The sequence below is a fragment of the Mirounga leonina genome, unplaced genomic scaffold (assembly GCF_011800145.1).
Source record: "Mirounga leonina isolate KUSES-001 unplaced genomic scaffold, KU_Mleo_1.0 Mir_129, whole genome shotgun sequence".
NCBI classification, from domain to species: domain Eukaryota; kingdom Metazoa; phylum Chordata; class Mammalia; order Carnivora; family Phocidae; genus Mirounga; species Mirounga leonina.
This window is the reverse complement of record NW_023270323.1, coordinates 78040550-78053904: the sequence shown is the minus strand read 5'-3', so window position 1 is coordinate 78053904 and position 13355 is coordinate 78040550. Positions and strand designations below refer to the sequence as shown.

Sequence of the window (13355 nt, the reverse complement as noted above, 5' to 3'; positions counted from 1 at the left end):
GCTGGGCGGAGGGGCAGCATAAGCTGAGCTAGCTTGAGGGCCTTGCTGGGTGATTCCAGGGCCCTCCTAGTTCGACTGTTCTGTGACTTTGTGACATTTTCGGCAGTAGCGTTTTTCAGTGGACATACAGGGAAGTTCTGTACCTCTTACCTTCTTTCACAATCTACCCAACAAAAAATCAGGCGACTTCAATCAAGGGGGCAGAAAGCGTTCTTGGTATAAGTCACCGCCCTGGGGCGTCGGCATCCTTGTTCTTGGGCACGTGCGCCTGTTGGAGGACAGGCCCCTAAGATGGTCAGATGGGGTTTGGGCACCAGGGGGACTGGGTTCGGCCGGTGGCAGCATCGTGACCTTTGGTATCCCTGGCCCCCGTCTCCCTGGGATGTCTCCTCCCAGCTGATTATAAACCGAGGCCTGCGAGTGAAACCAGCCGTCACACTGGGATGAGAGGCCTCTCAAGAGCGGGACCAGAGCCTGGCAGGCAGATGCCACATTTCCCGCCCTATAGAGGGGAACTCCGTGGACGCTTCGCCCCACTTCCGCCGGCTCTTCTGCAGCTGCTTGAACTCGGGAGCAGCTGGTGCGGAGGCTATGAGGGGTCTCTAACATTACTTTTACAGCTCTCATGAAACCTTGAGCCTCTTGCCATGGTTTTGCGAGAAATCTTAGAATTCAGAGCAAGAATCATCCCAAAACATCTAACTGACGTTCCCAAACTGCAAAGATACGGTATCATCTCACTTAACATGATGGGTGGGATCTAAAAAGAAATCAAATTGCCTTGAAATTGTCTCATGCAGTTGGTGGAACTGCCCTGGGCGGGCGGGTGAGCCTGGCGTGGGGGATGCGGCTCTCACCAGAGGACCCCTGGAGGACCCGGCTGTCCCTGCAGTACCAGGCCGGGCTGCACTCGGGCACCACCTGGTGGCAGCCGTGTGCTGCAGCTGAACTATGAGTCTGCACCCGCCCCATCAGAGAGTCAGGGGCATGGGAACCTAGCTTGTGACTCCAGATGCCTTCGATGGGCTGTCCGTCATTTCCCTGTGCTCCCCACCCCGAAGATGGGAATGTAAGGCCACCCCTCTCAGAGAGGAGCAGAGGGGAGTGAGCCTGGCACTGGAGGCCGGTTACCGTGGGCTTTCCTGTTTATAGAAACGGGCCGCTCATCCCCTGTGACTTTCTCTTCGCTTTTCTCTTTTGGGAACTGAAAATAAATCTGAGAAAGGCATTAAGACATGGTAATTTCCTATGATGTCATGCTCTAAATAAAACGAGGGTTTGTCCAATATAATCATTCCTTTTGTGACTCAAATGTCAAGAAATTCATAGCATTGGTGACTTTGGGCTGGGTTCAGTCAGGGAAGAAGATATCCCGAGAGTGCCTTAGCCTGCTCCAGAGATTAGCATCCCCCTGGTTAGTGGAGCGTGCTCGGTAGCTGCCCCCTCCACACTGCGAAGGGGTGCACCTGAGCCAGAGTGGCCCCATGTGCCAAGTTCTCCAGTAGAAAGTCACGTGCAAGCTTACAAGGAACCTGGTCACTGTTATCGAGAAGTCGGCTATCCTCTTAGGTCTTATTGCTTAAATTCCTCAACAGAGGGGCGCCTGGGTGGCTCAGTCGGTGAAGCGTCTGCCTTCAGCTCAGGTCATGATCCCAGCGTCCTGGGATGGAGCCCTCCTTCGGGCTCCCTGCTCAGTGAGGAGCCTGCTTCTCCCTCTGCCTGCCACTCCCCCTGCTTGTGTGCTCTCTCTCTGACAAATAAATAAATAAAATCTTTTAAAAATAAAATAAAATAGCTTCAGGTCAGGCTTTGCTGGGTGGCCTGTAACAGTCACACGTCAGGAGTAACCTCCTTCCCCTGACTGGACCCCAGCCTCTCTTCTCCTCCCTGCACTCCCTCCTAAACTTAGAAAATGCAAGGAACTTGGGTCCCAGGCACTTGATCCAGTGGACTGGCTTCTCCCCTTTTTCTCTTATAAATACAGCAACATAGGCCCCAGGTGAAAGCTTTTGTTCCAGGAGAAGCAGTGCACCTTGCGTGTAGGGGTTATCGGTAGAATGGATGTCACGCCGAGCCAAATGAAAACTTCCACTTCATGTGTTCACCTCGGGAATTCATTGAGCAAATATTTATCTGTCATGTAGAAAGCATCCTTAAGCCCTGTAACTTACCTGCGTGTTCAGGGTTTTATTTTACGGGATTCCATTAGCATTTACCCATTGCTAATGACGTGTGTAAGACGCAAAAACTAAGTGTGTTAGAGACACGGAGAGAAGCAAAACGCACCCTCCTAAACCCTTTGGGCATGTGTGTACGTGTGCATGCATGCGTGAATTGAAAAAGTGGCTGATGACTTAAGACATCCTCATTTTATTCCTTCCTTTTTGACCTGAGTTTTCTGTGCCACGTCACTGCCTCCCTCCGTCTCAAAGGCAGGGGGCATTCTTCTCCTCAGGGTACGAGGGGCAGCCGCCCTGTGAGATTTGGTTCCCGTGCCTCGTTAGCTCACATTGTGTATGTTCGTCTGCTCATCGGTTTGTGGCAAACGAGAGCGGTCCGTTTCTCTCGTATTTGAGATTTCCTTTTTTAGAAATGATGATCACTGTTCTTACGATTCGATCCCATGTGCAGGGGTACACAGATCTCCCCAGAGCGGTAAAGGTGTCGTGCAGGGTCAGAGACATGGGGTTTCCATCCCATCTGGGTGGGCTTCACCCGTCCGACAAAATCCTCAAACTGCAGGAGCTCAGGGGCTTGTGGGGTGGGCTGTCTGCCTCACGAGGAGCCTGCAGAGCTGGCTGAAGGCCTGTGGGGGTCCGGCTTCCACGCGCTGACTGTCTGCCCTTGGCCCCCTCGCAGGCTACCTCAACGTGCTCTCCAACAGCCGCTGGCGGGAGCGCTGGTGCCGAGTCAAGGATAACAAGCTCATCTTCCACAAGGACAGGACCGATCTCAAGACCCACATCGTTTCTATTCCTCTGCGCGGCTGTGACGTGATCCCGGGCTTGGACTCCAAACACCCCCTGACCTTCCGACTGCTTCGCAACGGACAGGAGGTGGCCGTGCTGGAGGTAAGGTGCCGCCCGTGGCCACGCTCCGAGATCCTTCCCCGGGGCACCGTGGCTTCTGGCCCTGTCCTTCTTGCCCACCGTGGTGGCCTCTGCTGGCCTTTTCTGTCTCCTCCTCCCTGGGCAGTGCCCATTCTTACTTGGCAGAACAGGCTGCCCTGCGCCCGCCCACCGCCCGGCTTCCTTTCCTCCGCGTGCCTTTGCGTGGAGATGAGCTACACGATTCCATACGGCGCACTGCTTCCTAAAGGCGGCAGAAAAATAACTCATTTTGCCCCCATGGCCCACCTGTGAATCGATGGTGTTTGTTTAATTTGCCCTTTGGAATGTTCCTCTTTACAGACGAAACAGGTGTTTTTAGATAACCCTATAGACTGTGGCTCATGTGCCAATCCCATAGAAACTGAAAGAACACCTTTAATTCTGAAGCGCCCTCAGCTTTGTGTGCATCTGTTATGTGTCTGCCTGCTTTTCTGGAACAAATTCTTCACTAAAGCAGAAAAGCAGTTGAACCTGGTTTCTTAGCTATCTGCTGAAAACTGCCAATTTTACTTTCCGCCTATTACACAATTTATTTTCTGCCCACTATGAATTCAGACCTCCTTTTCTTTATCTTTTGTTCATTTACACTATGGTGACTAAGACGCAGACTCGCATGCACACTCACCTGTGTGCAAGCTCCAGGGCTGTGAACGTCCAGAGCTCGCGGACGTGGGCTGCATCAGTGGCAGAAACGAGGCTGCGTTAGATTTGCTGCACAGGCTTGGGTGCGCTCCATGACTCAGGTGTAGACCCACAGGCCAAACGACCGTGGTGCTAGATGGATAGAGAGCGAGCCCGGCGCTTGGGGCCAGGATCGAGGTGGCCCGTGAGGCCGTCTAGAAAGTCTTGATAGGAGATAGTTTGTTTCAGAGGCTCTTTTCACAGAAACAACTATTTTTGGCGGGGGCGGGAAAAGACTAACACTGTTCTTCATCCCACGGGCTGGTAACCTGCGAGGCTGGCCAGGATGAAAGGCGGCCGGCTGTGGACTCGTGGTCCTGGGACCGCCTGGGGTCCACACTCCTGGGCCCCCGTCCTCATTCTGCCCCCACTGGGATCACACCACGTCTTATTTTCTCCCTGGGCTTTTTGATTCACCTATAAAACGTGAGCATTGGGCCAGAGTCTGTACTTAGTAAGATTTATGCAGGCTGAAAACTGTAGGGTGGGTGCAGGGGAGACAGCTAAAAACACAAAGGAGGAAACTGTGGCCTTGATGTGAAACAAGGCAGGTCTCCTGGGCCAGCTTCGGGAGCAGCCCTGGGAGAGGGCATGGTGGGGGAGGTCTGAGTTGGCGCATGCCTGATCCCGGAAGGGAGAGAGGCAGACCCAGGGGCGGCCTGGTGAGGAAGGCACCCTTGTGCACCCGCAGCCCGCAGGCGGGAAGGGCCCCCAGTCCTTGTGAGGGAGGGCAGCCCCTTCCTCCATGTCCCGGTCATCAATCTCACACACACACACACACACACACACACACATACACACACACCACCCAACACACACAGGCAGCCTGCCTCGCTCAGTCACGAAATGCAGTGCACCAGCCAGGAAATGTAATCTGTATGTTTTCTAAGGTCATTTTAACTTTTACTTTGAGATAATTTCAGGAAAGTCCTGATAATATCAGAAATAATTTCCATGCACTCTCCATCCATATGCCCCAATAATAACATTTTCCTGTGGGGGGGGGTCTCCTGTGCTCCCCCCTCCCCCATTCCTCTCCTGTGTGAAGTTTCAGAACCTTTTACAGCTGTGTTGCCCCTTTATTCCCTCAATACTTCATTGCGAATTTGCTAAAAGCAAAAGCATTCCCTTACCAAAACCAGAATATAATTATCAAAATCAGGAAATTAACATTCACACACCCCTGTAATCTGATCCATAGATCTTAACCAGCTTTTCTGAGCTGGACAGTGTCCCTTGCAGGCAGGAGACCCCAGCCTGTGTGTCGCCTCAGCCTCTGTCTCTTTCTCCGGCTGGCTGGCTTCGTGGCGTGGAGACGTGCGGAGGGTACAGACCAGTTACTGCGTAGATGCCCCCCAGTCTGGGCGCATCTGCTCTTTCCCTGCCTTGGGCTCCAGGTGGGCTCCCCGCCGGAGCCGGTGGTGGGTGTCACAGCGTGTCCCCCCGGCAGTCGCACCTGTCACGCCCCCCCACGGCCACTAGTATCCACTTCTCCCCTGTGGGCAGGGTGTCTGCAAGGTTTCCCCGCTGCAAACTTACTGGGCTTTCCCTTTGTCTTTAAAAGCATCATATGGGAAGGTATGTTGAGGCCGTCTATGTAAATACCCCATTATCGCTCACAGCTGCACCTGCTAATGTTAGCGTCCATTGATGACGCTTCCCTGAAACAGTCGTTATAATGACAGGTGCTAAATAGGGACTTTGAAACCCCATCATTCCCTCTATACACATTAGTTCACATCTGCTGTAAGGAAGGTTTCCCGCTCCTCCCATTTAATTATTAATCCCTTTATGTATGTATACCAGTGGGGATTCAGAGAATATTGTTTTAATCAGTGATTATAATGCTCTATTGTCATGATTTACTTTGGTGGAATCATCCCAGATTTGGTCAGCAGAAGGCCCTTCAAACTCACCCCTGCGGCCTTTGCTATGTCCCTGGGATAAGACACCACGGGCCCCACCATTCTTTGATAAGATGTTCTGGGCTCATCTTGTACCTTTCCTTGGTCCTCAGCCATTTCTCCAGAGAGCTCTTAGTGGGTTCCTCCAGGTGGGACTCAGAAATGGGTGTGTGTGCGTGTGCGTGCGTGTGTGTATTCACGCACGTGTATATGTTATGTACGTGTACGTATTTGTAAACATACATATACACACGTATGTGCATTCACACATCCACATCCGTATCTATTTCTATATTAAGAACCATGAGATCATAACCAATAACCTCTAATTTCAGTTCAACATCACAGGGTTTTTTTTCCACAAGCCTATGAGAAAATTCTATAAACTATGAAGAAAACAATTAATGAGCTCTAGCGTAATTGTATCAATCCCATGTTACATAGTGTGTTAAAATACTTTTAAAAATGCTTAGACAAGGGCTCCTGGGTGGCTCAGTTGGTTAAGCGACTGCCTTCGGCTCAGGTCATGATCCTGGAGTCCCGGGATCGAGTCCCGCATCGGGCTCTCTGCTCGGCGGGGAGTCTGCTTCTCCCTCTGACCCTCCTCCCTCTCATGCTCTCTGTCTCTCATTCTCTCTGTCTCAAATAAATAAATAAAATCTTTAAAAAAAAAAATGCTTAGACAAGGTAGTAACAGACACATCAGTATACATTTAGTCATAGATACATCGTGGCTGCAGATTTTGTTGGGGAAGGACAGAAAAACCAGTGAAGATAACACATTTGTGACTTTTATTTACCCAAGTATTCAAATGAGTTCATTTTCATTCCATGAACATTGGCTACATTCTCCCTCTGCAAGGCACATGACTGGAGTCCCTGCAGCTTGTCCTGGGGCCTCACTCAGTACTGGCTAAGAGGGATTTGTTACTAGCCAATTGTGTGAGCACATGAAAAATAGCTTCTCTCATGTTAACGGCTCTGGGAATATTTACAATTACATGTATTCTGGTCTCTGTTCAACTTGTCAAGGCTGTAAATATAAAACCTCATTTTGGTAAACCCCTGGCCAGACTTATCAAAAAGAAAAGAGAAATGACCCAAATAAACAAAATCATGAATGAAAGAGATCACAACCAACACCAAAGAAATACAATTATAAGAACATATTATGAGCAACTATATGCCAGCATTTTCTTTAAGTCTTTAAGCTAAACTTAATAGATCTTTCTGGGACACCTGGGCAGCTCAGTCGGTTAAGCGTCTTCGGCTCAGGTCATGATCCCAGGGTCCTGGGATCGAGCCCCACATCGGGCTCCCTGCTCAGAGGGGAGCCTGCTTCTCCCTCTCCCTCTGCTTCTCCCCCTGCTTACGCTCTCTCTCTCTGACAAGAGTAAATAAAATCTTTAAAAAATAGATCTTTCTTTATATTGAAAATTAGTAATTTTAATGAAAATATTTTTTCTTTCACATTCCATTAACTCATGCACTTAAATGCTCAATGTGCCCTAAGCTTTAAACATCATAGTCTGATGAATCAAATGTTTTGAATACCATTATATATGTAAAATTTCTGATTTTCCAAATCACGTCACAAGGATGACTTAAAAATTTAATGAACAGGATCTTAAAGCCATATTTCAGACTGGCACATTCAGCAGATCAAATTTGGGGTGGGGACCATTTCAAATATCTTAAAAATGTCATGCATGAAGCAGCTAGGGACTATAAAGCATGATTGCACTTATATACACACAGCAGATAGGAAAGAAGGTTGTACCATCTCATCAAGAGAATTAAGAGTGCCATTTCAGGCCGGGCTAGGAGGCCCCAACAAGGGCCACGGGGTGGGGGACAGAGCTTGGAGCCCATAGAGGTGTGGGTCCCATGGGGTTTCTAGGTCAGGCCAGGCCCAGGTTGGAGGGGCTCCTCCTTCTGGCCAGAATTTGTTGCCAAATTAATGACGCTTTCTAGGCAACTTCCTTCAGCTGAGATTTAACTCCCTGCAGCAATTCCCACACCTCACACCCGCTGCCCTTCCCCAAAGTAATCGGACGGCACCGTAGGACTCAGATTTTGTTTCCTTGGGTGGAAATCATGCCATAACTTCCTGCATCGAGACTTAGCGTGCATGCAGTATGAGCGCATCGCTCAGGCTGGGACGGCATCTCCGTGCCTCTTTATGCCCCTCACGTGCTTTTGGTCGCGTTGGCTTTGCTACTACATGGTGTCTATGCAGACGTGCGGGGAATGTGAGCCCCTTACCGTCACTTAAGTGCACGCACGCTTCTCCCTTCTCCTCCCCAGGCCTCCTCTTCTGAGGACATGGGCAGATGGATTGGGATTTTGCTGGCTGAGACGGGGTCCTCCACAGACCCCGGAGCCCTGCACTACGACTACATCGACGTGGAGACGTCTGCGAACGTCATCCAGACGGCCAAACAGACCTTCTGGTAAGACCCGTGTGAAGTGGCCCTGAAGCCAAACAATGCTCTTCTTTCACTAATTTTTTAACTTTTTGTGTGCATAGACTCGGGGGGGAAGGAACAACTAAAGACTCTCCCTTTTGTATTATGTTGACTCAAACTCTGCTGAAATATTTGTCACTTCCTCCCTCCATGTTTTCTATTGGAGCAGGGGTGGTGAACTTTTTCAGTAAAGTGCAAGACAGTAAGTATTTTTGGCTTCGGGGGCCAATCGTTTCCTGTTGAAGCGACTCACTCTGCCATCACATCCACTGACCGTGGGTGAGGGAACCCGTGTTCTGTGTTCCGACAAAACTTTATTTGCAGAAACACGCCTCAGACTGGGTGGGGCCCGTGGCCTTAGATCGCTGACCCCTGTATTAAGGGGACAGTTCTATGCAACAAATGATTTACCTCTGCTGTAAGGAGGGCTGAATGTTCAAGGTCATCAGTCATATACTTTTAAAACTTAAGTTGTGGTTTTATTTTCTTTAAAAGGCTTATTTGTATGAAAACATTGTTTTGAACCATATTTCTGTAACATAATGACAACGAAGATAATGACAGCAGCAGTTCTCAAGGTCAGGTCCACAGACCCTGAGGGCATTTGAGATTCAGGCGGCCCGAAAGGCCAGAACTGCTTTCGTAATAGTACCGGTCTGTAAGGCCTGTGCCCTGGGCTGTGAGGGGAGGGGCGCTGGATGAGGAGGACGGAACTCGGGCTCCGGTCCTGCGTGGCATTTACTAAGCGGAAAGTCTGGACAAGGGATCTATAACCTTTCAGGGCCTCAGCTCCCTTTGTAGAGACCAGGCTAAGGGAGGCAGGATCTGGGGCAACATCTGGAGCTTCCTCTGGTCTCCTGTCTGCAATCCCTGGACCCCTGCTTCTGCTACCCTCATCGGCAGAGTCTGCACTTGAAGCCGAGGACAGGCGCCTGGAAACAAAGCAGGTGATTGAGTTGTCTCGTCCGCCTGTGATGATGAACATACCAGCAGCTCTGTGAGGGGGAGACCCAGTGTCCACAGCGACGCTGGCCTGTTTACCATGAGCTCCACCATCTAGTTTGCACACGAGCATGGTGTGCGGGGGAGTTCGAGCAATCTCCGCGTGTCTCTCGAGCAGTGCCGTAGAAGGAACATGTAGTGCTTGGCTGGGGTGCTCTGGGGTCAGCAGAGGAACATGGGCTCCTAGGAGGGCTCGAGCCCCATGTTATGGCCAGCTCAGGTGAATAGCCTTGACGACATAGATTAATGTCTGTACGACTCTTTCCAGAAAATCTCCAGTGCCACTAGAGGTTTCCTAAAGTCTAGACTCCCTGTACTGCTTACGGACTGTCCTTTGTGTCGAATCAGGGTGACATAGTCAAGTACTGACTCTTCTGTTCCTATTCATTATGTTTCCATAAACACACCCTATCCCGTCGGCCATGTGCACGTGGATTGCAGTGAACCCCCTAATCATTCAGCACACACAGTAAACGAGTACATTTAATCAAGCGGCTTTTTAAGAAATGTAATATCCATAAACCGGGTTTTGCAAAATCTCCACATCTAGGGCAACATGAAAGAAAGGAGTTTGTGGTTTTTAACTGCTCCTTTGGAACTTTATTAGATCGTGGAGCCCCTCCTCATGCACGTGTGTCTTCAGCTGTAATCAGCCAACTAACAACCACACATTAGAGCAGCCCAAATAACAGGATTTCCCCTAGAACAAAACTCAGCCTCCGCTTTCCAGATGAGTATTAATCTAAACCAAATGTGGGAAGGTCCTGGTTTTGAGAACGGAGCATAGATTGCAGTATTGAAAAATTATTTATTAAAAATACACGCGTAAGGACTTTTTGGCCACAGGAATTTTTGCTACTAATTAAAATCTTTATAAATGTTAGTTAGCAATAAAGGTCATTTTCGTTTTCCAGTTCTCTAGCTAAACGTGTATAAGACTTGAGAGAAGAGCTTTAACAAGCAAATGATGTTCAAAATATAAAATATGGCAGCTTGCCAGTGTAATAAATGTCCTGAGATTAAATTAATTTTTGCTTTTATGCAAATTGGCAGCTGGTTAATGAATCCTTTCAAGGTCGTCAGGGGGAAGTGTCTGTGTGTTGGATATGTCTGAGGGGGAGAAGACAGTGGTGTATTTTGGGAAGAAGGCAGTAAAAGAAGAAATAGTCATTTAAATTCTCCCGGGAGAAGTGTATTTAGGAATATCAATAACGGTAAACACTGGAATCTATTTTCCCAAGACCTAGCCTATTTTTAAATGAGATGCATAGATTATATGACACAAGGGAAACATTCTGAATTTTTTTTCCTGAAACTGTTTTCAAGCGGCCGTGAGCAGGCTATAGTCATAGTGGTGGAACTAAAAGGCCGTGGACCAGTGTGGGCAGAGAGAGGGCAGCGGACAGACCAGAAGGGACCCATCAACCTGAGTCGCCTTCTCACAGGAACCCCTTAAAATGGGCATGAACCTCAAGGGTGTTGTGCTGGGTGAACGAGGCAGGAACAAGGGGACGCGTTCCGTCTGTGCACTCCTGTGGCCGATGCACAGAGGCAGGAGGCAGGTGTGGGCAGGTGCCCGGGGCGGGGCGCGGGGTGGGGAAGCGCTGGGGGTGGAGGGCCGTGCCGGCCACCCAGCCGCGTGGACGCACCTACTGCCCAGAACCGAACACTCGGCCGTGGTAAGATGGTAGACCTTAGGTTGTATTTTCACACAGTACGTGTGCTTCCTCTGAGGGGCTTACGTTTTTAACGGGTGGCCTGGGCTCTCTCACTGCCTTTCCACTTTTATATGTGGTTGAAGCCTCTGCTGCACCCAGGCAGAGGACGGGGGCCTGGTCCGCAGACAGGGCCCCACGGGGACCCCTGTGTTGGGGTCTGGGTCCCTCCCCGGAAGGCCCGGGTCGCTTCCAGCTGGGGCGCCCGTTCGTCTGTGACCTCGCTCATCCCCACGCCCTGTGACACGCAGCACCCTGCTGGTGTCCGCTCTGAGCTCCGTCCTGCCCCTCGCTAGTGGGCCCTGCTCCGTCCTGCCGTCCCTGCGCAGCGTGCACGGTGCCCCACAGCAAGCATGTGACGGCCTCTGCTGCTGGGGCTCCAGACGCCCGGGCACGGACCGCCCACGGCGGGGGGTGCGGAAGCGTGCACATGGTGCCTCAGCCCCAAAACCCCTCAAACAAGACGCTCACATTAGAAAAACTTAAATATATATTTTAAGACAAAAAATTCTCTGTTGTGGCAGAAGACTTAACGTGATTAAATTTTTCTGTCTTTCCTTCTTGCATGTTTTTCTTTTTTTTTTAATTTTTTTTTTTTTAAAGATTTTATTTATTTGACAGAGAGAGACACAGCGAGGGAGGGAACACAAGCAGGGGGAGTGGGAGAGGGAGAAGCAGGCTTCCTGCCGAGCAGGGAGCCCGATGCGGGGTTCGATCCCAGCATCCTGGGATCATGAGCGGAAGGCAGAGGCTTAAAGACTGAGCCACCCAGGCGCCCCGCATGTTCCTTTTCTACACATTCCCTTTTCCTTACATAATTATCTGTCCTGTGAGTACAGAATAATCCTGGAAGTTTTTGTCCGTTGTTAACACATGAAAGAGCCTGTGTGAGGCGGGACTGCCGTGCCCGCCTTCGCCCAGCAGAGGGCACGCCTGCACTCAGAACCGCGGGGAGAGGCCCCCTGGACTGCAGGTTCCTCTGCTTCTCCAGGGAACCAGGGGCTGGCCTCGCCCCGAGACCTCCTCATTCCCTGTCCTGCCCTTACCAGTTTCGTTTCCTCCCATTTTTATGCATCTAGTTATCACAGAAATGTAAGATCCTGCAAAGAAACACAATTTTTTAAAAATACCATTGGGGGGGGTTGTGGTACCTGGGTGGCTCAGTTGGTTAAGCCTCCAACTCTTTTTTTTTTTTTAATTTTCTTTTTTCCTTTTTTTTTTTTTTAATTTATTTATTTGAGACAGAGAGAATGAGAGACAGAGAGCATGAGAGGGAGGAGGGTCAGAGGGAGAAGCAGACTCCCCGCCGAGCAGGGAGCCCGATGCGGGACTCGATCCCGGGACTCCGGGATCATGACCTGAGCCGAAGGCAGTCGCTTAACCAACTGAGCCACCCAGGCGCCCAAGCCTCCAACTCTTGACTGAAGCTCGGGTCTTGATCTCAGGGTTGTGTCTGAGCCCTGCGTTGGGCTCCACACTGGGTGTGGAGCCTACATTAAAAAAAAAAAAAAAAGTTTATATACTTCCAGACTATTTCAGTTTAGCTATTTACTTTATTTTAGTGTAGAGGAAATGCTGTCTGAGTTCTCTCTTCCCTGGGCGCTTACATCTCCCACTTCTAACAAACGTAACTTCACGAGTCAGCCGCTGGCACGTCCTTGCATCCAGCACGCATTGGCCAAGAGCCTCCTGGCCAGACACTTGAGGTCCAGAACGAGCAAGGGTGACCACGGCCATGCTCTCCTGAGGCTGACGTTCTGGGGGATGAGCTAATCAGACGACACGTCAGGTGGCGATGAGCAGTACACACAAGGAGCGGAAGGACAGCCGGGCGGCGCGTCGTGTCCAGTGCACATCACCACCGTCCTTGCCACAGTCCTGCAGGGCAGCTGCTCTCGGCGCCGTCCACGGCACTCTCACCGGACACCCCGCTTCTGCCGGGGTGCCGGCTGCTGCTTTGTCCCCCGTCACCCCCGGCCGGGCCCTGAGCGTCCAGCTGGACTCCCGGAGGGCTCCGGATTGCTTGGGGGCGTCTAACGCACTTCCTTTCCCGCAGTTTCATGAACAGGCGCGGCATCTCTGCCAACCCGTACCTGGGGAGCACCGCCAACGGCTACGCGCACCCCAGCGGCACGGCGCTGCATTACGACGACGTCCCGTGCATTAACGGCTCGGTGAGTGCGCCCTGCTTACACTGGCCCGGGCTCGGGTGCGTTAGACATGGGGCGGTGGGAGCCTGCCTGTAAGCCGGGACCCCCGACTTCAGGCCGGGAGCCCCAGGGCTTTCGCCATGCTCTGGGGCAGGATGAAACCTGCACGCCCTCCCTCCTGCGCTTGGTTTTGACCAGTTGTTCATCTGCATCTGCACAAGTAGGGAACCCGACGCCAGGACCCGGACTGTCGTTCAGCGTCCTGGTCCTCACCTAGGTATCTCTGCACGGCCCAAAATACGAGTGAAGGGTAGCACGTTAGGGT

The 13355-nt window shown here is 50.9% G+C and overlaps 1 protein-coding gene across 5 annotated transcripts in view; it reads left to right on the top strand.

The window, feature by feature from the left end:
• AFAP1 (actin filament associated protein 1) overlaps nt 1–13355 on the top strand; it is a 139298-nt gene that overhangs the window by 106454 nt on the left and 19489 nt on the right. For all 5 annotated transcript variants that reach the window (XM_035005359.1, XM_035005360.1, XM_035005361.1 and 2 more), the window contains exons 12-14: nt 2860–3071; nt 8003–8148; nt 12937–13054. In XM_035005359.1, the coding sequence (XP_034861250.1) occupies nt 2860–3071; nt 8003–8148; nt 12937–13054 (476 nt within the window). The remainder of the gene's footprint in view (nt 1–2859; nt 3072–8002; nt 8149–12936; nt 13055–13355) is intronic.